The sequence below is a fragment of the Phytophthora cinnamomi genome, assembly GCF_018691715.1.
Source record: "Phytophthora cinnamomi strain GKB4 chromosome Unknown Contig21, whole genome shotgun sequence".
Classification (NCBI taxonomy): domain Eukaryota; phylum Oomycota; class Peronosporomycetes; order Peronosporales; family Peronosporaceae; genus Phytophthora; species Phytophthora cinnamomi.
In genome coordinates, this window is record NW_027150954.1 from 3018075 (window position 1) to 3043632 (window position 25558).

Sequence of the window (25558 nt, forward strand, 5' to 3'; positions counted from 1 at the left end):
CCGCCTCTCTCGTCGCCGACGAGTCGTCGGGCACGCGCCCGGTTTCATGGGCCAAGGCGGTCGGTTATGCAGTCTTCCCACAACGCAAGGTCTGGTTCTTCATCGTCCCTCGGCGGCACTAAAGGCACGCGCGCAGTGTAACTTCTGCTTCAGTCTTCGTCTCGAGGCGTCCACCGCCAATACACTCATGCCATTAATTAATTTGCTTAGCACTGCACTTTACTACACTTCTAGTTGTCTATCTAGCTCACGTTGAGCCGCGCCGTGAGGTCGAGGTGGCCACCTTCGCTCGCGCGAGGCACCCAGAGCTTCAGCGACCCACCGCCGGTGCCCGGCAGACCCAGGAATCCCGGCCGCCAGCGATCAAGGTACAGCGTCCTGCCACCCAGCGCCGTCACGTTGGACGTCCAAGTCACGGTCTTGCCCGCTGGGACTTCCTTCTCGTCGAACTTGTCGCCGCCCGAGATGATGTTGACCGTCACGTCCTTGGTGTCGGTGCTCACGAAGGTGATGCGGACGACGCCGTCGCCGCGCCGCTTCCACGAGCTGGTGCTGTTCTTGAAAGCCTTGCCGACGACCCGCAGCCCAAGGGTGTTGTCGTCCGTGCCGTCGTCGACCTCGCCCACGAATTGCGTGGGGCCGCAGATTGTCTGGATGTACTCGGACAGCATGCCGGAGATACGCGTGAGGTCGATGTAGAAGAGCGTGGCGATGGTCATCAGCACCTTGTCAGCCACCACGCGCGTGTATTGCTTGGCGGTGAGCGACGTGCCGTTGTCGCTCCTGCCCTTGGCGATCAAGTCGTCCACGATGACGCCGTACGTCTTGCGCAGTGTGTCGCGCGTCTTGTAGGCTGTGGCCTCGTCCGACTCCATGATCATTTGGGCCATGCAGTTGTTGGTGACCGTCGGGATGTCGTTCAACATCAAGTCCGACTTGTACACGGCCACACGCAGGTCGTCCGTGGAGATGTCGGGCGTCTCCTCCTTCATCTCGGCGATAGTTCGCCAGGTGCGGTCCGTGAGTCGCTGCAGCTCGTAGCCGCAAGTCGAGTTGGACTCCATGCCGGTCTTGAGCGACGAGATCTCCGTCTCGTTCAGGTCGTTCACGGCGTACGTGAAATTGGAGCGGGTCAGGAAGGCCTTGAACTGGCCCCAGGACTTGAGGATGTTGTCCTGGCGAGCCAAGATCTCGCCCAGCATGACCTGCACCGTGCCCATGAGCACACTGGCCGGGTCCAGCACCTCCCACGGGTACGATCTGCCCATGCACATAACGATACTCACAGGCAGGTCGATAGTGATGTAGCTCGTCTGGTAAATGGCCAGCAGGATCTTGTCCTGCGCCAGTTGCGGGTCCGACACTTTCAGCGCTCGGATGTAGTTGACGATAGCGCGCACCGTGCCGAACATGGCGCGCGCGCACTTGATGCCGACGCGGACGGTCTTGGACAGCTTGGCGAACGCCCCGAAGACGTTCAGAATCTGCAGCGAGAAGAAGGCGTTGGCCACGCTCACGAACTTGGCGTAGATCTCCGACCCGCAGTCGTCGTTCTGGCGGATGCACTCGAAGCCGCACTCGACGGGGAACGCCATGGGGCACTCGGCCCAGCACATCTTGGTGTTGTAGTCGTAGCCGTAGGGACAGGTGTTCATGATGTGGGCCTTGCGCCAGCACGCCTTGTCACCGGCGGGGTCCGACGGCTTGCCGATGCTCGGGCCCACCCAGTTGCGGTACGTGGACTCAATCTTGTCCGTCGTGCCGGCGGTGGAGCCGATCCTGATGTTCGCGGGAACTGGCACCACGGCCAGGGACCCCGACGAGGAGAATGAGTCATCCTCGTCGTTGTCGTTGTCGTCCGAGTCGGTATCACTGTCGGATCTCGAGCCGTCGACGTTGTCGTCCGAGTCATCGCTCGCTTCCGACGCGGGTCTTACGGTCGCGACTACGGACGGCGTTCGCGTCGCTGCTGTCGTCGCCGGCGTGTAAGTTCTCGTGATCACCACGGACACCTTCGCTTCGGCCAAGGGGGAGGTGGTGGCGACAACCGCTGCCGCCAGAGCCAGCAGCTTCGACCATCTCGCCATCGTGGCGCGAATTCAAGAATGAAGTTGCGTCATGCCGCGCGCGACTGGCTTAGCTCGTCTCGGTGGTTGAGCCCCTCGCCTGTCACTGGGCGGCGCTGGGCGCGTGCCTTCCCTCCTTTCCTGATGAGCCGCCTTTCACATCCGCATAGCGCAGCATGGCACGCCTTGCAATGCAAGAAAAATAGTATCATGCACCCAGCCAGCATCTGGACAATTCACGCGGGTCTCGATATCAGGAGTCGGTCTCCGCACACGGACCTTCGTCCGGACGCAGCGTGAACCGACATCTTTGCGATGTGCTCGAGCGCTACTGCACCATAGTACGCGCGGCTTTGTCTGTATGTTCAAGCCACCTTGCGCGGATGGCTGGCCACCGTCGCGGTACACAGCGTACACTCGGTGATAATGCTGCAGATTAAAAACTCGACCGGCTTTGAGGCGACAACAGCCGCTCGAACAGAACAGCAACGGCAGGATCCCGACCTGTTGCTGTCCAATGGTCCGGTGAAGACCCGATGCAGTGTCCGCGGAGGTCGTGCCTCGGGCCAATGAGACTCGCAAAGGCTGCAGATGTCGCTAACGCAAATTGTCGACGAATGCGACGGACAGGCCGGCGGTCCGGGGCCAAGCTAGCGAAACCCGCTAGCTGTACATGAAGTTCGACATCTTGGTCTCGCACGCCCGAGCCTCAGTCCAACGCGCTCGCGGACAACCTCCGTCGCCGCGATGTGTATACAGTACAACGCACACGGCGACTGCCTCGATCGACCTCCTTATGCACGGCCAGACTCCGGACAACCAGTCAAAATTTGGAGGTCCTTGGTGATCGCATTGTCGACTTGGACGCGATGCGGCAGGGAACAGTAGTCGCCGTCGGAGAGCGTGGTTGAAATGGTCACTGCGACACGGAACGAGGCCCGCATCGCTCCAGCTTTCGGGCGGCGTCGCCGGCGTCATCGAGTCCAGACTTTCGAGCGTCTCAAAATGGAGTCGAGTTTTTCTTTAATAATATCTTGACGAGAAGGATGCGGTAGCTCCAGTCTCTTCTATCATTTAACTTTTCGTTGTCGATGACAAAAAAAAATCAGCGCAGGTGAGCCGCTGAATTGTGGCCACTTGTCCGACGACGGAGCAATACATACACGAGCATCGATTTACAGTACAGTACATTTACACTACAGTACTGCATTCCGACGGCGAGGAATCAATTGGTGAGCGAGGGGGCTTGCTCCGACGGCGCCGTAAGTGCATGCGGTACGCTAGAGATCATAAAGATATCGGCCAGGAAGATTCGGTCTCACTATCCAGAGGAAATCAAGGTACTGTTCGATCGACAGAAACACATTCTGCTAACAGCGACTTCATTCCATTCCATAAGTTATAGTCACAACAACGCGTGGTTAACTGTCGTACGACCATCCAGGTTGAGGTTTTGGCTAACATGTGAGGTCAGGATGGTATTGTCGTGATAACGGCAATTTACATCTACCTCGCAGGAAAGTGACGACCCCAGCATTAAGACGTCAGCAGGTGCAGATCTACGTGTTGCTTCCATCATAGGGGTTGGATCTACATGTACTGCACGTATCCTAAGACTTCCCAATCGAGGGTTACAAGGTCCGTTCGTAATTTATTTTCGTTTCGTTTATAACTCAAACTCTTCTTCGCGAATGTCGAAGCCGCTCGCACCAACTGCAGCAGCGGCTCTACCAGTCGCGGTTTTCAAGGGTTCTGGACCTGACACTAGCACACCGATTGGAGATCTGTCAGCTGGGTATCGTTGGCGTTGCCTGTCGTATAGTTCCCGAAAATGCACCTCCAGATCTGGCCTTTTTCCAATTGTGACCTGGAGATCGCTAAGCAGATCGCGGTATGTCGCCACTCCAGCGTGGATCCTGTCATCTCGAGTTGGCGGCAGAAGACTCTCTTCGAGTGCCAGCTTATCCGCCGTGTACGGCGAATTTAGCCATTTGGAAGGCACTCGAGCTCCGCGAGTCCACTGCATTACCGCTACTCCGCCGTAAACACAGATACCAGCAGCAAATAAGGCAGATGCCTTGACAAGAAGTTGAATCACCCACACGCTGTCCTGCAGTCCATCGATCAACATGCCGTTCCCAAACTGGAATGTCACCAAAAGTCCAACGACTATTCCAAACATGACGAATTGAGCCACTGAACTGCCACTTGAACCGAGAGAAATTGCGAACGGGCAGCCTGAAAGTCCGAGCTCTCGAGCATGGGGTGGTGTGTTCACCGAAGGCAATTTCTCTCGCCATAAGACATCAGCATGAAGTGAAGTGTCCAATTGTTCGGGTCGAGGTACAGTCGTCAACGCTAGCCTCACTGAAATGTGACGACTGTGCGGATCCAAGTGGCGAATGCGCGCTACAAGAGGCTGCATCTCTTTGAGTAACTCCATCTCTCGCATGGCGAAGATTGCGGCAACACGTCGCGGGAGTGGACTTCGTCCTTGGATCTGACGAGACTCTGCAGCAGCACAGATATCTTCCAGCACGCCCAGCAGTGGCGTCACGCCAACGCCGCCTCCGACGAGAACTACGGTGGCGTACGTCTGATAAATCTGGCTTAGTGACGCTCCGTAATAGCCGTCCACAAAGACTTCAGGCTTGACGGCGCAGCGCTCACACTCTCGTTGGTGAACCATCAGCTTGTCCGTCCAGTCACCGAGTGCCTTGATCAGGAGCGTCATCTTGCTCGAAGAGCGATCGTATAGCGATTTTCGCGGTGACGACGCGATGGTGAACGCATGCCACTCAAGCCGCGCGACAGCTGGAACGTTCAAATACACGAACTGGCCGACTTGGAATTGTCCTCGCTCGCCTGGGACGTGCGCGATCACAAGCTTGCACAGTGTGGGAGACAGCGCTGAAAACTGCACAATCTCCACCGCAGCGGAGCCATTGCAGTGCGAGAGCACTCGACTGATAAGATAAGCGACAAACGTCGGAACAAGGAACCACAGAGATCTCGCCCAATGCAATACCGTGAAGATCACAGCAACGAACAAGAGCTGATGCACGTTGTAGAAGAGATTATACATCCTCCGTCGAATCCAGGGAATTGACGTGGCTCCGATCAGGAGGAAGCAGAGCAAAGCCGCCTCTCCAAACACATTGACCCAGATCTTCCTTCCCTTTCTCTCACGAAGCGAGCAGTCCCAACACGGCAGCGCCATTTGCTTCCACCTCCCGTCCTGCAGCCAGCTGTAATAGTAGCAGCCACAATGAGCGATCCCCGTGAGAACAGCAGCGACGCCGAGCCACCGATGATACTTGATTCCATTCGCGTACGACATATTGACAGCCTCCATCCACGCGTTATTACGCGTAGCCGGCAAGAAGAGCAGTACCATGTTGAACACGCAGTTGAAGCCCAACGCGTTGCCGATCATCTTCGCGTACGGAGATCCTGACGGTGACGGCTGCGGTGGCGGATGCGGTGGGTCTCCAGTGAATCGCGGCTTGTGACCATGGCGCTTGGAGTATCCAAACCAAAACACCAGCGCGTTGCCGCCCACAAGCGCCGCGATAAACAATAGTTCACCATAGCTGAGCCAGGTCGGTGATGGTCTGCGACGTAGCAACTTCGTCACACCCCAAACTCCACGCCGGATTCGCAGTCGACGAAGATACTGCACCAGCACCACACCCACCAACGTAGGGGCCACCCCGACCAGCAGCAGGTACGTCAGGTCCACCATCTCTTCGTGGGGCCCCCACCATGCTGCCAATTTGGCCTGAAAGAAGTTTCGATAGAGCGGCGACACGTACGCCGCTTGACCCCCGATGAAGAGCACGAAACACACCGACACGAGCAACTTCAACGTCGAGTCCAGCGCGAACCTCCACGGACCGACGTGGCGGCGTCTGCAATAGAGACGTGTGCGGGGATACAGAGCCGGCTCCGCTTCCGGCTCGTAGTCCGGCACCATTGATCAATGCGTGGTGACAAGAAAGTTCGTTGACTAGCGGTAGAAAGCTCTGCACTGAGACCGAGGACTGTCGGCTGTATCGGAGCCCTAGTAATCCTTCCTGATAATGTTGACGCAGAGATGGGGCCAACGGACGCACGCGTCCGACGCGTGCCTCGCGGTTCGACGGTTGTTTGATTGGCTCCGGTCGTGCACTGCAACTCGCTCCTGCCTCATCTTCGATTCCATACATGTAGTGCTTGGTCTCGGCTCGTCCTTTTGGCACGTGGGCGATGCGTTTATTTTTGCGTGCGCAATGTATAGACTCACCACATCCCAAATCTCACCAGGGAGATACACCTCGTATGAAAACCCAACATTCATAAAAATACTCTTCGTGCAGCTAGATCATTGCAAATGTGAAGGTTTGCGACCGCAACACCGGTATCGAGGATCTGGATCGGCTTCAACTTCTTGCCGTAAGTCAGCGTGTCGTGGTAGGGGTTATGCCAGCATCTGGCTCCGACACCACGACTCCTAAGGAGTAAATGTCCGCCATAGCTTTCCACCCGGGACTTCGGGTGCCGACCAATATGGCGGCTGTCACAGTCGGTCAAGTGCCTTCGTTTGGTGTTCTGAACACGAGACGCCTGCGTTTCTATAATAGGTCTGACTCAAACGATTGCCTAACTAAGCACAAGCGGCGCACCAGTCGCCCCTGAAACATTTTCGTAGCAAGGCAGTCAGACCCCAACATGCTACAGTAATACACTGTGTATTATAATAATAGATAAGAAATAACGCACAGAACTACTATTAATAAATGTATTATCCTTGTCAGAAGTCATTGGACCCAAAATTTGGGTACATATAATGTACCCATCTGTTCTGAGCTCAAATCCTACAGCAACAGTTATTTTATTAAAATAGATATATATGTAGGGGTAGATTTGCGAGTTGATTCCAGAAAATGGAGTCAGAATTAGCTAATTCTCAGTACTTTGTTCGCTATTAGCCCGTTCAAAAAGGCTCCTCGGTGTAAAAATAGTTGCGGGATTTTTTTCTTCTGAAATCCGTGATTGTATTTGGCTATTCCGTACATACAGTACTGTACAGGCGGTTTTGTACAAATGGAACAACAATTTTGGCCAATCGGGCAGTGCCGCACTACTCAGTGCGTGCATTCCTAGTGTTGCAGTACCGTGTTATCGATGTTCATTTGTATAATCTGCAGTCCTTTGCTGTACGTACACAACACTTAGTCGGGCTGGGGTTACAAAAGGAGGAAAAACAGATTGAGAAGAACAGTATAGTGTGTTTGGCGTTTAACTGCATACTAACTTAAGTTTAGGCTCACTGAGAGATCCAGATGTCCGCCTTCGCTGGCTCGTGGCACCCAGAGCTTCAGCGATCCACCGCCCGTGCCGGGAAGACCCAACAGTCCTGGTCGCCATCGGTCAAAGTACAGCGACTTTCCACCCAACGCGGTCACACTTGACGTCCAAGTTGCTGTACCCCCTGCTTGGACTTTTTTCTCGCCGATCTTGGCTCCGGCGGAGAAAATATTCACGACTACCGCTTTGGTGTCGGTGCTGTTGAAAGTGACAGTGACGACACCGTCTCCCTGTCTTGTCCACGACGAGCTGCTGCCTTTGAAAGCCTTGCCGACTGCGTTCAGGCCTAGCGTGTACGGGTCCGAGCCGTCGTCAATCTCGCCAATGAACTGTGTGGGGCCGCAAATGGGCTGGATGTACTCCGTCACAATACCGACGATGCGCGTCGGGTCGATGATGGAGAGCACGAACGTTGTCATAGCGACTTTGTCCGTCACGACGCGGATATACTCTTTGGCCGTCAACGAAGTGCCGTTGTCGCTCGTTCCCTTATCGATGAGGTCGTCTACGATCACCCCAAGCGTCTTGCGCAGCGTGTCACGAGTTTGATAGGCGGTGGCCTCGCTGGACTCGGCGATCATCTGCTCCATGCAGTTGTTGGTCACGATCGGAATGTCGTGGGTAACAAGGTCGGACTCGTACATGGCGATGCGCAGCTCATGGTGAGTAATACCAGGGTTCTCCTTCTTCATTTGGGCGACAGTAACCCACGTACGATCAGTGAGGCTCTTCAGCTCGGAGCCACAGGTGGAGTCGGAGGCCAGTCCAGACTTGAGGGACGAGATGTCCGTCTCGTTCAGCTCCGACAACGGCTGCGTGAAGTTGATGCGGTGCAGGAAGGCCTGGAATCTATCCCAACCTCGAACGATGTTGTCGCCGTGGTCGAGAATCTCTCCTACAAGGAGCTGGACGGTGTCCAACATCCAACTGGCGGGGTTCAGAACGTCGGGGTACGGGAGACCCAAGCACATCGCGATCGTGACTGGGAAGTCGATCGTGGCGTAGCTCGTCGAGTACAGCACGCCCATGACCTTGTCGAAGGGGGTTTGCGGGTCGTACACCTTGACCATGCTAATGTACTTGATGAGCATCTTGATGTTGCCGATCATGGATTGGATGCACAGAGCTCCTGCGACGACGGTCTTGGTCACCGCTGTGAGCTCGCCGTAGAGGCCCATCGTGGCCAGCGAGATCGCGGTTTGCACGACGTTGACCGTCTTCGAGTAGTATTCGAAGCCGCAGTCATCGTTTTGGCGGATACATTCCATGCCGCACTGAACAGGATACGAAAGCGGACACTGGGCCCAGCACATCTTCCACTTGTAGTTGAAGCCAACAGGACACGCATCCATGATGTGCGCCTTCCGGTAACAGGCCGAGTCGCCACGGTCGGGTGCGCCAATGGTGGGGCCCACCCAGTTCCTGTGAGTCGACTGAACCTCCTTGACCGATTTGATGAGGGGTTCTCTTGCTCGGACATCGTCGCTCGAGTCTGAATCGCTTACGTCGTCTTTTAGCGAAGATGAAGTAGACTCCTCGGGGTCAATCTTTGAAAACGTTGACATCGTCGGACGATCAGTCGGGCTGAGCACAACGGATGTAGCCGCTTCTGCACAATTGTCGAGGCTTGTGAAGGTGAGTAAGGGCAGCAGTGCCAACAACATGGACCACTTCGCCATCTTGATGGGAATTGGAGGCGCCTGTCGACAGCCCCGTCAATTTGAAAATGGAGCTCATTGCTGCTGCATGTCAATGCACTCTAGGTCGACCACAACCCGCCATTCAACGCGTACATCGTTTCACATGAGTTCTCTCGTACACCGACAGCGAAGCATAGCAAGAACACTGCCTCCAGTATCGCATATCTTGTGGTCGCATTTGGCAGCATGGAGAGAAAATGATAAAATCACACGAACGGATCTGACCAACACAACAAACGCCCAGCACAATAGACAGAAGATACTGAGCTCCCAACGGCGTGGAGCACCCTTGGTGAGCACAATAAACCGTTCCCCCGCTGCACAACGACTTTGTGCTAGTACAGTGCTGCAGTGCAGTGCTATCGTAGGTTGAGCTAGGCTAGCACCGTCTACGATAGCACTTCACTAGGTAGCCTACGGTACCATAACAATGGGTCTAAGTTGGCTGAGTTGCTTCTAGAAAACTTTTAGAAACAGCTCAACCATTTGATGTATATCCACTATGCTTGTGCCTGATGCACGCTGCGATCGCGCTAGCGATGAAGACCAGAGGTCGGAAACGGAGGTTCACAGATCTTACATTTTGCCGTATTGGTCTTGGAATTTGCAGTTTTGAAGTTGAAAAGGGTCCGAAGGCAGCGCCCGCAGAGCAACGCCGAGGCTCATCTCGGCGCCGTCTACCGGCCCAGAGGACGTTACCCCGTACCCGACCGATTTATGCATCGTTGCTCTGACTAAAAAGTACTAACAAACCCGACTACCCGAACGGCGGGAAAGCTATGCAATCTCGACCAGTTTTTGGAACGACAAACCCACTTCTGCAAGGTAGTTGAGATCGGACCTCGGAATTGCCACTGCCCGAGCCAATGATGCGGTGCCTCGCGCGAGGACGTGTCAATATACTTCAGTGCGGGTGTGCATTCATTGGTGCACGACCAGGTGAAGCCGGTTTCAAGGTCTGCGCTCGTGTCACGACGTCTACAATGAGCATTTCGCGGTCTGATCTCGATAGGTGACCCGGAGCGATGCTTCGAGAGAGTATACAGGTCGTCGAGAATGGAGTGGGTATGCATTACATTCGTGATCGAATGGTGAGTTGTATAGCAGTCACAATCGTGTGCAAACTGGTGCAGATAAATCTAATTATCACGCTGCTGCAATTGGTGGTTCAATTTGAGCTCCATCCTTGTCTACAATGAATGCGTAGCTGATCGACCATCGTCTCTATTTGCTCGTGTACTAGCTGGTCATATTGCAATACGCAAGTGGGACGTACCTTAAAAATCTTAAAACTGGGTCGAATACAGAGTAGCGAAGGTTGGAAGCAACCGCAACGGATCCTTGGTACCCGAGTGGAATTGTTGTGAGTAATGAGATGCCCCGTTTTCGGGCTAGCTGTTCGACCTGAAGTGAACTATTATGGCTACGATACGGTGAAAAATAGGCATGCGTGCTTTCAGACTACCATGTAGTGTTCGTTCATAAATTAAAAACATTACTACATAGGTGTATAGTAAACGCTGGTGCGTGTTAGTAACCGCAAACAATGCATGTACTACCATGAAGTTGCAGATTTATAATGAAATTCGCTGGTAGCTGTTATGTGAAATTTCGTCGTTTTGTTGTTGCCCTTGATGGCTAAAAGTGGACGGATTTCAATTGACAAGTTGTGGCCTCAGGCGACGAATTCGCCAGAAGAATCGACAGGATGCTGCAATTGGCCAAAAAGATTTCTAGTTTTGACAAGTAGAATGCAAGAGTCCAGTTGAAGTGGAGGCCGTTACATGGCAGCATGCGCACCCCAACACGGTGTATCACTGCCTCCATGCATACTACAAGCTCGGCTACATCTAGAAGCACCTCGCGCACATCTTCAGCAAGACTGAGCGCGCCCTCAGCAGCAAAATAGGGACGTACGAGAGAACGGGGTGTTTCAGCGCGCCAAATCCTCATCGGAAATGACATTTTTTGGCAGCTCAGGGTGAATGGCTGCTTCACTACTATGAGCAGCACCCATTTGCCTACCTTGATGAAGCACAATCTGCTTTCAAGCGTGCTCATCGGCTCCCGATTTCTAAAACCTCGGTGTGGTGCATAATTCACGAGTATGGAAGATCTTGGAGCGCCGCGCTATGCGTGTCAGGCGGGGATGCTTGGAACAGCGCCATCTCTTGCTCCAGAGAGCCCTCGAGGTCTCGAGGTAGTGGGTGGACCGGGGGGGGGTTAGGGAAATGCCCACTGCTAATGCCGCTGTCGAGCCGACCGTCCCGCCGTAGCAGGCGCCACACGAGAGTCTTCGGCGAACTCGTCGTACGACATGACAAGGGGACCGCACTGCGGGGGGGGGGGGGGGGGGGGTACTGACAATAGAGGACCTATTATAAGTCATATATTATTCCAATTGATGGTTTGTATTGATTTGCGGGGTGATTGACTTAACCAATCGGGCCGGGAAATTTCAAGTAGAACCAAATTTAAAAAATAGAGAGGTTTCGAAAGCGCTTTCGCTAACGGAAAATGTCAATTAGTGCACTGTATACAATCGAATTGAACACACTTCATTCTTAGCAAGGTACACAATTAGGAGGAGGTAAACTATTGCCTAGACGGAATCCTCGGAGTCCCAACTCGTGAACTCGTCCAGGTTTTCGAGAAGATCCTCTTCAACATCGTTGTCATCGGAATCATCGTCGCGAGAGAGCCACTTGCGGCAAAATAGTTCTCCATAGAAGTCTTGGCGACTGATGTGCCAATCTTGGTAACAGGGAGCGTATCCTGCCGCTGCCACAGACCGAGTAACAACGTCGTCAGGCACATCTTCCAGGTTGTTTCCACCCACTGAGCAACGCCTGTAACTGGAGGCTCCTTCGGGTTTCCACCTTTCGTGTACTGCACTCGCTCCGACGATTTCCGTTCGTTAATGAAACAGTCCTGGCAGCCTTTGATGGGACCTCTCGGTGCTCCTCGATCCACGTGACGACCTCCTTCTTCTCCGACACGGTCTTGGCGAGGCGGGATCCAGGCATGGTGGCGTTGGTTGGTTGGTGCAGGTGCTTGTTGGGACAGCGAATTGAAACCTGACAATATTTCCGCAGCGCAAGTCGTGCTCTAGGATGCCAACGTGGGGTATTCTAATTGGCGCAGGTACAATAGGAGTTGTATAGTCAACGAGATGATCGGATTCTACACGATTCCTACGGGAGCGCAGCTCCATCTGTCGCTAATGTACGAAACCGCGAATGCACTCTAGCACCTCTTCAGCTAGTGTCCGTTTCATAACCAATATGAGATATACACGATTTTCTGAGAGGTTAGTTTTTCCAGTTGGAGATCAGCTCAAATACAATTGCTACATACGCAGCGAAACACAGAAGCCAACCGAGCAATATTCGCACCGGGGGACCATTTCTAAAGTGCTACATCTACACTTCAACACCCTGTAATCACGAAACAGCAGAATTATGCCACTGCCGGAAACTTTACACTCATGTCTTACGAATCGGCTCTGATAGAATTGTTGGAATAGTGTGTACATGCACAGCTAGCGAAACTCAGAAGCCAACCGAGCAATATTCGCACCGGGGGACCATTTCTAAAGTGCTACATCTACACTTCAACACCCTATAACACCTTGGTTCCTGAAAAAAGTGGGCCAGAACACGTAAGCGAACGTCGTAACTTACGACTTATCCATGTACCATTGGTTTTGTATGAGGCACAAATAGGACGTGGGTTTAGGTACATAAGTTTTCGAGAGGTTTTCAATTCAATGTCGTCAGTTATACACCTTTTAGAAATTGAAAGCAGCGGCCATGTCGTAACTTACTCCTCGAGAGCAAATCTATCAATAGAAAAAGAGCAGAGACGTTGCACAATGAATCCAGGCAAGCCAAAAACCAAAGAAAAAAGGTGCGTTGCTTCAAAAAATTGCATTATCAAGTGCCTACAGCTCACGCATCAACTGAAACGCAGCTCGCTCATCACAAGCCTACTCATCCTCGCTGCATTCTTCAATGTCGGACTCGCATCCGTCGTCGCTGCCGTCTGCGCGGAGCTGGAGTTCGCGGCGGGTCTTCTTGCGGACTCCAGGTGTCTGGCCGGGACGACGCAAGACCACGCGCGTCCCTAGATGCGTTGGGATCGCCTCGCTGGCGCCGAAATCGTCGTGCCAGATCTCAAAACAGGTCTTGGCTTGCCCCTTGTACTCACGTCGACTTTTGTTACACAGCCAACACTTTGCGTCGTCCACTGAGCAGCGCTCACAGAACCAGGTGGTCTGGTAGGACTCTTGTGCTTGTTGACTCGCAGCAGCGCGCACACCTTGCAGGCACGCTGCCTGCGCTGCCTGCGCTTCTGGACGCCACTGACCATCACCCAGGCTTCGATCTGCTCCGACGCGTGCATGTGTCGTGCACGCGCTCGCTACGCTTCTGCGACCCAACCGTCGGGGTGGCCACGACTCCAACGAAGTCGTGGGGCTTCATCTGCAAGAGGTTCTGTAGCAGCGCGAACCACTCTCCGCGCGTCAGGCAATGTATGCCGGCCATCCTCGCTGCCTCCTTGTGCGTGAGGTACGCGTTCACGAACGCCATGTCCACGAAGCCTAGGAAAAGGCTTCGGTAGTACTTCTGAAATTTGGTAGAGGTCTGCAGAGAGAAGCGCTGGTGGCGGAGCTGATCGTGCACATCAACTCCGCCCATCCAGCGCTGGTAGTCCGACACAGCACTCGGACACGGGACGGTTATCGGCCCCACACGCTTGACATTCCGCCCGATGCTCGCCTCCGTCATCGCCGAGCATCGGGCGGAATGTCAAGCGTGTGGATAGTCCGACGGTGGTGTCAATCTGGGATGTACCCACCGCCGGACTCGCAGCGCCAGTGTCCGCCACTGAGCCCGTGTCCGCCGCCGTGCCCATGCCCGTGCCCGTGTCCGCCGACGTGCCCGTGCTCATGTCCGCCGTGACCGTGCCAGTAGTCTGTGCTGCCGCTGCGCTGGCAGGCTGACCCGCAGATGCGATTATCCCTTCCATCACGCCGGACTCAAGCGCATACGCGACTAGTGCGTGTTCACCAGCGAATACTCCACTACTATCAGGTTTCACGTATCTGTAACATAAACACAGGTCATATTAGTCCAGATTCAAACAGCACGCATTAGTCTATACGTACCGCCTTTCCGTAGATAGACCGCTAGGCTTCTTGTACGTCCAGCCCACCGCCCGAAGTTGCCGCCACAAGAAGGGAAAGTCGAGGTCGCGGACAACTGCGGCAACGGCGGAGGTCTTCTCGCGCTTGCTTGAGCGGATGCGCACCAGCCCGCAGATTCTGAAATGATGAGTGAGCGACATGTGTCCATCGGCCCCCTAACCCAGCTTCGTTTTGGCGGGATTATGTCCCCGCCGTTGAATTTTCTCAAATACCTCTTTGGTCTTATAGTTTTGAAATGACTTAAATAAAGTATTGCCCGAGCCAATCTCTATTGTTCCTCGCGCTATGTCGTAAGTTACGACATAGCAAAACTGATACGTCGTACGTTACGACGTCGGGAACCAGGGGGATAAGCACGAAACAGCAGAATTATGCCACTGCCGGAAACTTTACACTCATGTATTACGAATCGGCTCTGATAGAATTGTTGGAATAGTGGGAACATGCATAGCTAGCGAAACACAGAAGCCAACCGAGCAATATTCGCACCTATGACGTTTTGCGTGCGGCAAAGTAGATTGCGAAGTGCTTAGATTAAGACAAGTAGTTAGTCAGACCTCTTCCTACTTACTACCCGCCCTACAGGGTGCCTACTCTGCAGCAGCTCTCGCAAACTCCGGAGCACCAACCATTGGTGCTTGATTATGAAGTGCCGTTATTGACGCGGCATACATGCAGTTGATTGTGTAGATGCAGTGATGATGTGGTCCGCGGTGTGACGGTAGCTGGTTGTCGGTAGCTGGTTGTCGCCGTCGTTGTCGTTGTCGTCTGGCAATACTCCACACAGCCCCCCAAGACGACAAGACACCTTTAGAACACATTCGTGGCACCTTCACCCGTGATGGTTTCTGAACACATTGTAGCCATGTCCCGTCGCCTGAATCCAACTTCAACGGCAACCAGGTCAAGTTGTACCCATCTTGTGCGATCCCTCGTAACTTTGCCCCCAGCAACCCTTCGACCCTCAAACTTTTACTGCAAGTTTTCCACGCCATGTTCTTCAGCATACCTGTACACCAGGACCGGAACGTCCTGTTTGATCGAACTGGCGCGCTCCCAGGAATTCTCGATGTCCTGGAGCCCACGCCAAGCAACGTGCAGCTCGAGCTCGCCCGTCACAGAGTTCACTCGGTGTCCAACAATCTCCCGAACCTCCAACACGATCCCTTGTAGGGAGACATGCTCGCGGATCTCCGCGGTTACATCGAGGTCCCCGTCATGGTAGAACTTGAGGCGTGATCCGTGGACATCATACTCAGCCTCTGTGAGCAGGTGGCGGACGAGGAACGAGTGCGGGAGGGCCTTGACCACCTGGAAAGGCCCGACCCAACGCACGAGCAACTTGCCTCCCTGGAGACGCTGGTCCACACGAGACCACAGTACGTAGTCTCCCTCCGAGAAATTGCAGACAGTCCCCTTGGAGCGAGCCATGGCGGCCGTGCGTCGCCGCTCGCGCTGGTCTCGCACTGCGCGGTGTAGCCCATGGAGGCTACGGCGGAGCTCATCGATGGCCTCACGGAACTCGGCCTTGTCCAACGGCAGTGTGGGCGGCAACTTGTCCTCCGGCACCATCACGACGTCCAGCGCCGAGGGCGCTGGGAGCCCTGTGAAAAGCTCCACAGGTGCACAGTTGCCCAACGAGACCACAGGAGTGTGGTTCAGGTTGGCTTGGATTAGAGGCAGTAGATACACCCAATTGCGGTTGTCGAGCTGGTTCTCGAGCAGCATCACCCTCAACACTTGGAGGATATCGTGGTTCACCCTTTCCACGGTGCCGTTAATCCACGGTGAGTACACCGGCACAAAGCCGCGAGATACCCCGAGCCGCTCAGCTAGCCACTCCATCACGTAGTTCTTAAAATGTGCCCCATTGTCTGACATCCACATCGCTGGCAGCCCAAATCTCTTGTGCCAATCCAGAATGGCCTCCACCGCTGTCTGGCTGTCAGCAGAGTCCGCGGCTACCAGTTCGCAGTAGTGGGTCAGTTCGTCTTTCAAGACGAGCACATACTTGGCCTCACCGTAGCTTTCACCAAGGTAGAGATAGTCCATGTACATGCACTCGTTACGGTCGCTCACTTCTCGGTCAACCGTCCAGTCACGCTGGATCAGTGTGCCACCCTTGACATGCTTGCAGAGAAGAGACTCGTTGATAAAACGAACGACTGCTGGTCGAACATTATCCAGCGAGAAATGGCGGTTGAAAAGTTCGACCATCACATGGACACCGCGGTGTCCCTGTGCACCGCAATGCGCGATCACGAAGATGCGTTGCACCAAACTCTTGGCTTTGGTGGGGATCCAGAGTCGCCCTTCAACTTCAACCGCTCCATCAACCTTCTTCTTCCCTTCATCTGGTGCGTCGCGGTGGTGCTGCAACTGCGCCTTCACTACATCATCTCGTATGGACCAGACAAATTGCCCGTCCTGCAATGGACGCAGCTCCGAGAGCGTTTGGGCAGACCGCGTGGTCACCCGCTTCACCGCGAGAGCGCCATCAGCACCAGCAGCGACCGGTTGTCCCCAACGAGAGATAATGTCGGCCCATAGGTTGACCTCGCCGGCAATGTGGTGGATCACGTATCTGCAGCCGATCAGCTTCAGCACCCAGCGTTGGAGCTTGCCCTTGACAGGTTGCTTCACTTACTTGTCAGGTGAGAACAATTGAATCAGGTTAGAATGGTCACAGTAGATGTGAAACCCTTCCTCCCGCGCGAGCATGTAGTCCAATTCATCACACGCCTTCACAATGGGGTACCCTTCCTTCTCCACGATAGACCAATTCAGTTGCGCGCTCTTGAACATACCGCCACGGCAGATCAAAAGCTCATGCGACTGCTCCTCTACAGGAACGCTATCCTGCCAATGGCGGACCTGCGTGACCACCATGGCGTAGCCGGACAGCGAGGCATCGCTGAACATGCACACGGTTGCCCCACGTTCAGGGAAAATGAGCTTGCAAGACCGCTCAACCATCGCCAGCGTGCTCCTAAATGCAACTGCCTCATCTTCGGTCCAGTTCAGTGTAGCACCGCTAAGCTGGGGCTTGCGGCGGCCGCGCTCTCTCATCACTTGCTCGAGCTTCTCCGGTAAGGGTGCCACAGTCCTAGCATAATCCACCATGCTGTCGCGCAGCCAGTTCAAAGCGCACAAGAAATGCTGCAAAGCGGCGCCGGTGGGCGCCAGCGGCATCATTCGGAGAGCTTCGAGTCGCTCCGGGTCATGAGCCACCCCTTCGCCATCGATTAGCTTACCACACCACTTGACGCGGCGTGCAAACAACTTGCACTTCTTGGCGTTCAACTTCAACTTGCGCTGCCTCAGTATCGAGAAAAACTGCTCGAGGTTGTCCAGAAATGCCCCTGGGATCTGAGCAAAAAGTAGCACGTCGTCGATCCACACGAGAACGCTCTTGAACAGCAGCTCCTTCAGGATATCATTTATCTGTGCCTGGAAATGGACCGCTGAGTCACTAGCCCCTTGCGGCACACGGGTTGGAGTAAACACTCCGTCCTCGGTCACAAAGCTGTACATTTCACGGCTATTGGGGTGTAGCGGCATTTGCCAGAAACCCTTGTGGAAATCGAAAGTCCCGAAACCGTATGCTCCACGTACTGCCTTCACCACTCGCTAAGGTTTGGCGCAGCACCAGCAAGCGGCACGGTCAGCTTGTTGACAGGCCGGTAGTCGACCGTAATTCGAAACTCATCCGTGCCTTGCTTAGCGACAGGCAATGCTGGACAAGACCACCGACTCTGGTTGTTCCTCTCGATCAAGCCCGCGGCCTCCAACTCGCGCATATAGTCGCGCAAAAACTGCCGCTGCGCCTCAGGGTACCGACGCACGCCACTTCGATAAGGCTGTGCGTCTAGAACAAGCTGCACCTCCAGCGGCTCCACATCGGCCGCTTCATCGTGCCCCAATCGCAACCGGAACACGTCGGAGTAGCCCATCACTAGGTCCCGTAGCCGATCAGCAGACGCCATGTCAAATCCAGCCTCCATCGCTTCGTCCACGAGACGATGCAGCATAGTCGCCACTTCGTCGTCGTCGGCATCTCCGAGCAACTCGACCTGGTCACTCTGTATGTCATCTGCCTCGGCCTCGGCCTCCCCGAGGTTATGCTGGACCAATTGCTCGAATATCCCATCGAGATCTACACCGATGGACTGTAACGTAGCCCTGCCCAGGAGAAGTTCCTCCTCGGGTGCCTCAAGCACTAGGCACTCGATGTTCGTCAAACAGAGTGGCCCTGCAGCTGTCACAATCTGCAGATCGATGTACACCCGTTCATGGCAGTACATAGCGTTGCCACCTGCGGCCATCACCTGCAGTGGCGGCTCAACTCTTACAGCCAATAGGTCGGGCACCAGTTCACGGAGCTCTTCAAGCACCGGTCGTCCAATGATGTTCGCATCCGAGCCCGTGTCCGGACAGAACGGAACTGTCAACACGCTGTTAATCACAGCAGTCCTGTAGCCTGGTTCGTCATCGGCCGTGATGCGCTTGACACGATCGGGTTGGCGACCTTTACGCTCGCGCAGGTTCTTTGCAACTTCAGCCTTCTGCTCCGCTGACGCCGTCGGGCAGTCTCGAGCCCAATGGGGCCCCTTGCAGATCAAACAACCATCGCGCGGAGGTTTGCGCTGCTCCCCAGCATTGTGGTTGCGACCGCTGCTACTTGGCGGCTTCGACTGTGGCTTGGCCGGACGCTGCTGCACCTTTCCTACAGCCGCGGCCGACTCTTTCACCTGCGGGGCTGCCTTCTGCTTCATCTCTGATTGCATGAGATGGTACTGCTACTGCCTGGTCGCTCGCTCGATCATTATGTCGTGCAGGGCCAGGTCGTTCACCTTCGCCTCACGATGAGTCAGCTCGACCAACCTACTCAGGTCAACCTTCAACATCTCCGGCGTTACGTTGCTCAGCAACAGTTTGCATCGCAACTTCATTCGCTGACGGCCTTCCTCGCCGACAGCTGGTCCTCGGCCCAACATGCCAGCCAATCCGTTGTCCTCGACCAATCGGTCGAAAGTCATGAAGTAGTTGGCGATTCGGGCCTCGACGTCAACCTCCGACAGATTCATCCTCAATCCGCGCGAGAATAGCAAGGTGACGTCGGGGACGCGGTCGTTCATCATCGCGCCCACTTTCCGTTTCATTTCCGCGAGCAGCATGTCGTCTGACACGCTCTCGATGTCCTTCTTCAGGATGTAGTGGGCCACATGCTCCAGCACCCTTGGCTCCACTGTCGATCGCACACTTCGCGTCACGGTTCCTTGGACTTCGCCCGTGACGCGACATTGCTCAGCGACCTTGCCTTCATACTGCCTCCGCTCACGGAGGAACGTCGAAATGGCCGACTGGCTCCAAACCTTGAGACTTGGGGCCCTCGTCACCCCGAAGATAGGTTGCGGCATCGCCATCGTGACGTCGCCTTCGGCGTCGTACTCGTAGTCGTCGTTCATGCCCGGCATGTCGTAGCGATGCTTGTATGTCAAAGAATTCTTTATGACGTTTTGCGCGCGGCAAAGTAGATTGCGAAGTGCTTAGATTAAGACAAGTAGTTAGTCAGACCTCTTCCTACTTACTACCCGCCCTACAGGGTGCCTGCTCTGCAGCAGCCCCCGCAAACTCCGGAGTACCAACCATTGGTGCTTGATTATGAAGTGCCGTTGTTGACGCGGCATACATGCAGTTGATTGTGTAGATGCAGTGATGATGTGGTCCGCGGTGTGACGGTAGCTGGTTGTCGGTAGCTGGTTGTCGCCGTCGCCGTCGTTGTCGTTGTCGTCTGGCAATACTCCACAGCACTGGGGGACCATTTCTAAAGTGCTACATCTACACTTCAACACCCTATAAGCACGAAACAGCAGAATTATGCCACTGCCGGAAACTTTACACTCATGTATTACGAATCGGCTCTGATAGAATTGTTGGAATAGTGGGAACATGCATAGCTAGCGAAACACAGAAGCCAACCGAGCAATATTCGCACCGGGGGACCATTTCTAAAGTGCTACATCTACACTTCAACACCCTGTAATCACGAAACAGCAGAATTATGCCACTGCCGGAAACTTTACACTCATGTCTTACGAATCGGCTCTGATAGAATTGTTGGAATAGTGGGAACATGCATAGCTAGCGAAACACAGAAGCCAACCGAGCAATATTCGCACTGGAGGACCATTTCTAAAGTGCTACATCTACACTTCAACACCCTATAAGTACGTAACAGCAGAATTATGCCACTGCCGGAAACTTTACACTCATGTATTACGAATCGGCTCTGATAGAATTGTTGGAATAGTGGGAACATGCATAGCTAGCGAAACACAGAAGCCAACCGAGCAATATTCGCACCGGGGGACCATTTCTAAAGTGCTACATCTACACTTCAACACCCTGTAATCACGAAACAGCAGAATTATGCCACTGCCGGAAACTTTACACTCATGTCTTACGAATCGGCTCTGATAGAATTGTTGGAATAGTGGGAACATGCATAGCTAGCGAAACACAGAAGCCAACCGAGCAATATTCGCACCGGGGGACCATTTCTAAAGTGCTACATCTACACTTCAACACCCTGTAATCACGAAACAGCAGAATTATGCCACTGCCGGAAACTTTACACTCATGTCTTACGAATCGGCTCTGATAGAATTGTTGGAATAGTGGGAACATGCATAGCTAGCGAAACACAGAAGCCAACCGAGCAATATTCGCACCGGGGGACCATTTCTAAAGTGCTACATCTACACTTCAACACCCTGTAATCACGAAACAGCAGAATTATGCCACTGCCGGAAACTTTACACTCATGTCTTACGAATCGGCTCTGATAGAATTGTTGGAATAGTGGGAACATGCATAGCTAGCGAAACACAGAAGCCAACCGAGCAATATTCGCACCGGGGGACCATTTCTAAAGTGCTACATCTACACTTCAACACCCTGTAATCACGAAACAGCAGAATTATGCCACTGCCGGAAACTTTACACTCATGTCTTACGAATCGGCTCTGATAGAATTGTTGGAATAGTGGGAACATGCATAGCTAGCGAAACACAGAAGCCAACCGAGCAATATTCGCACCGGGGGACCATTTCTAAAGTGCTACATCTACACTTCAACACCCTGTAATCACGAAACAGCAGAATTATGCCACTGCCGGAAACTTTACACTCATGTCTTACGAATCGGCTCTGATAGAATTGTTGGAATAGTGGGAACATGCATAGCTAGCGAAACACAGAAGCCAACCGAGCAATATTCGCACCGGGGGACCATTTCTAAAGTGCTACATCTACACTTCAACACCCTGTAATCACGAAACAGCAGAATTATGCCACTGCCGGAACTTTACACTCATGTCTTACGAATCGGCTCTGATAGAATTGTTGGAATAGTGGGAACATGCATAGCTAGCGAAACACAGAAGCCAACCGAGCAATATTCGCACCGGGGGACCATTTCTAAAGTGCTACATCTACACTTCAACACCCTGTAATCACGAAACAGCAGAATTATGCCACTGCCGGAACTTTACACTCATGTCTTACGAATCGGCTCTGATAGAATTGTTGGAATAGTGGGAACATGCATAGCTAGCGAAACACAGAAGCCAACCGAGCAATATTCGCACCGGGGGACCATTTCTAAAGTGCTACATCTACACTTCAACACCCTGTAATCACGAAACAGCAGAATTATGCCACTGCCGGAAACTTTACACTCATGTCTTACGAATCGGCTCTGATAGAATTGTTGGAATAGTGGGAACATGCATAGCTAGCGAAACACAGAAGCCAACCGAGCAATATTCGCACCGGGGGACCATTTCTAAAGTGCTACATCTACACTTCAACACCCTGTAATCACGAAACAGCAGAATTATGCCACTGCCGGAAACTTTACACTCATGTCTTACGAATCGGCTCTGATAGAATTGTTGGAATAGTGGGAACATGCATAGCTAGCGAAACACAGAAGCCAACCGAGCAATATTCGCACCGGGGGACCATTTCTAAAGTGCTACATCTACACTTCAACACCCTGTAATCACGAAACAGCAGAATTATGCCACTGCCGGAAACTTTACACTCATGTCTTACGAATCGGCTCTGATAGAATTGTTGGAATAGTGGGAACATGCATAGCTAGCGAAACACAGAAGCCAACCGAGCAATATTCGCACCGGGGGACCATTTCTAAAGTGCTACATCTACACTTCAACACCCTGTAATCACGAAACAGCAGAATTATGCCACTGCCGGAAACTTTACACTCATGTCTTACGAATCGGCTCTGATAGAATTGTTGGAATAGTGGGAACATGCATAGCTAGCGAAACACAGAAGCCAACCGAGCAATATTCGCACCGGGGGACCATTTCTAAAGTGCTACATCTACACTTCAACACCCTGTAATCACGAAACAGCAGAATTATGCCACTGCCGGAAACTTTACACTCATGTCTTACGAATCGGCTCTGATAGAATTGTTGGAATAGTGGGAACATGCATAGCTAGCGAAACACAGAAGCCAACCGAGCAATATTCGCACCGGGGGACCATTTCTAAAGTGCTACATCTACACTTCAACACCCTGTAATCACGAAACAGCAGAATTATGCCACTGCCGGAAACTTTACACTCATGTCTTACGAATCGGCTCTGATAGAATTGTTGGAATAGTGGGAACATGCATAGCTAGCGAAACACAGAAGCCAACCGAGCAATATTCGCACTGGGGACCATTTCAAAGTGCCAGCATCTACACTTCTCAACACCCCAATAGCAGAATTCATGCCACTGCCGGAAACTTTACACTCATGTCTTACGAATCGGCTCTGATAGAATTGTTGGAATAGTGGGAACATGCATAGCTAGCGAAACACAGAAGCCAACCGAGCAATATTCGCACCGGGGGACCATTTCTAAAGTGCTACATCTACACTTCAACACCCTGTAATCACGAAACAGCAGAATTATGCCACTGCCGGAAACTTTACACTCATGTCTTACGAATCGGCTCTGATAGAATTGTTGGAATAGTGGGAACATGCATAGCTAGCGAAACACAGAAGCCAACCGAGCAATATTCGCACCGGGGGACCATTTCTAAAGTGCTACATCTACACTTCAACACCCTGTAATCACGAAACAGCAGAATTATGCCACTGCCGGAAACTTTACACTCATGTCTTACGAATCGGCTCTGATAGAATTGTTGGAATAGTGGGAACATGCATAGCTAGCGAAACACAGAAGCCAACCGAGCAATATTCGCACCGGGGGACCATTTCTAAAGTGCTACATCTACACTTCAACACCCTGTAATCACGAAACAGCAGAATTATGCCACTGCCGGAAACTTTACACTCATGTCTTACGAATCGGCTCTGATAGAATTGTTGGAATAGTGGGAACATGCATAGCTAGCGAAACACAGAAGCCAACCGAGCAATATTCGCACCGGGGGACCATTTCTAAAGTGCTACATCTACACTTCAACACCCTGTAATCACGAAACAGCAGAATTATGCCACTGCCGGAAACTTTACACTCATGTCTTACGAATCGGCTCTGATAGAATTGTTGGAATAGTGGGAACATGCATAGCTAGCGAAACACAGAAGCCAACCGAGCAATATTCGCACCGGGGACCATTTCTAAAGTGCTACATCTACACTTCAACACCCTGTAATCACGAAACAGCAGAATTATGCCACTGCCGGAAACTTTACACTCATGTCTTACGAATCGGCTCTGATAGAATTGTTGGAATAGTGGGAACATGCATAGCTAGCGAAACACAGAAGCCAACCGAGCAATATTCGCACCGGGGGACCATTTCTAAAGTGCTACATCTACACTTCAACACCCTGTAATCACGAAACAGCAGAATTATGCCACTGCCGGAAACTTTACACTCATGTCTTACGAATCGGCTCTGATAGAATTGTTGGAATAGTGGGAACATGCATAGCTAGCGAAACACAGAAGCCAACCGAGCAATATTCGCACCGGGGGACCATTTCTAAAGTGCTACATCTACACTTCAACACCCTGTAATCACGAAACAGCAGAATTATGCCACTGCCGGAAACTTTACACTCATGTCTTACGAATCGGCTCTGATAGAATTGTTGGAATAGTGGGAACATGCATAGCTAGCGAAACACAGAAGCCAACCGAGCAATATTCGCACCGGGGGACCATTTCTAAAGTGCTACATCTACACTTCAACACCCTGTAATCACGAAACAGCAGAATTATGCCACTGCCGGAAACTTTACACTCATGTCTTACGAATCGGCTCTGATAGAATTGTTGGAATAGTGGGAACATGCATAGCTAGCGAAACACAGAAGCCAACCGAGCAATATTCGCACCGGGGGACCATTTCTAAAGTGCTACATCTACACTTCAACACCCTGTAATCACGAAACAGCAGAATTATGCCACTGCCGGAAACTTTACACTCATGTCTTACGAATCGGCTCTGATAGAATTGTTGGAATAGTGGGAACATGCATAGCTAGCGAAACACAGAAGCCAACCGAGCAATATTCGCACCGGGGGACCATTTCTAAAGTGCTACATCTACACTTCAACACCCTGTAATCACGAAACAGCAGAATTATGCCACTGCCGGAAACTTTACACTCATGTCTTACGAATCGGCTCTGATAGAATTGTTGGAATAGTGGGAACATGCATAGCTAGCGAAACACAGAAGCCAACCGAGCAATATTCGCACCGGGGGACCATTTCTAAAGTGCTACATCTACACTTCAACACCCTGTAATCACGAAACAGCAGAATTATGCCACTGCCGGAAACTTTACACTCATGTCTTACGAATCGGCTCTGATAGAATTGTTGGAATAGTGGGAACATGCATAGCTAGCGAAACACAGAAGCCAACCGAGCAATATTCGCACCGGGGGACCATTTCTAAAGTGCTACATCTACACTTCAACACCCTGTAATCACGAAACAGCAGAATTATGCCACTGCCGGAAACTTTACACTCATGTCTTACGAATCGGCTCTGATAGAATTGTTGGAATAGTGGGAACATGCATAGCTAGCGAAACACAGAAGCCAACCGAGCAATATTCGCACCGGGGGACCATTTCTAAAGTGCTACATCTACACTTCAACACCCTGTAATCACGAAACAGCAGAATTATGCCACTGCCGGAAACTTTACACTCATG

The 25558-nt window shown here is 52.6% G+C and overlaps 2 protein-coding genes across 2 annotated transcripts; both read right to left on the reverse strand.

The window, feature by feature from the left end:
* Positions 1-242: 242 nt before the first annotated feature.
* IUM83_03834 (uncharacterized protein) lies at positions 243-19099 on the reverse strand (the record flags this gene model as incomplete). The annotated part of the gene is made up of 7 exons (XM_067927866.1): positions 243-1795; positions 13972-14222; positions 14286-14441; positions 15334-15779; positions 15900-16908; positions 16972-17954; positions 18017-19099. The coding sequence occupies 7 exons, from the start codon at positions 19097-19099 to the stop codon at positions 243-245; spliced, it is 5481 nt and encodes a 1826-aa protein (XP_067795575.1).
* A 24-nt stretch (positions 19100-19123) lies between these two features.
* Positions 19124-19801, reverse strand: IUM83_03835 (uncharacterized protein; the record flags this gene model as incomplete). The annotated part of the gene is made up of 1 exon (XM_067927867.1): positions 19124-19801. One exon carries the CDS (start codon positions 19799-19801, stop codon positions 19124-19126), a length of 678 nt encoding a protein of 225 aa, XP_067795530.1.
* Between the last annotated feature and the right edge of the window lie 5757 nt (positions 19802-25558).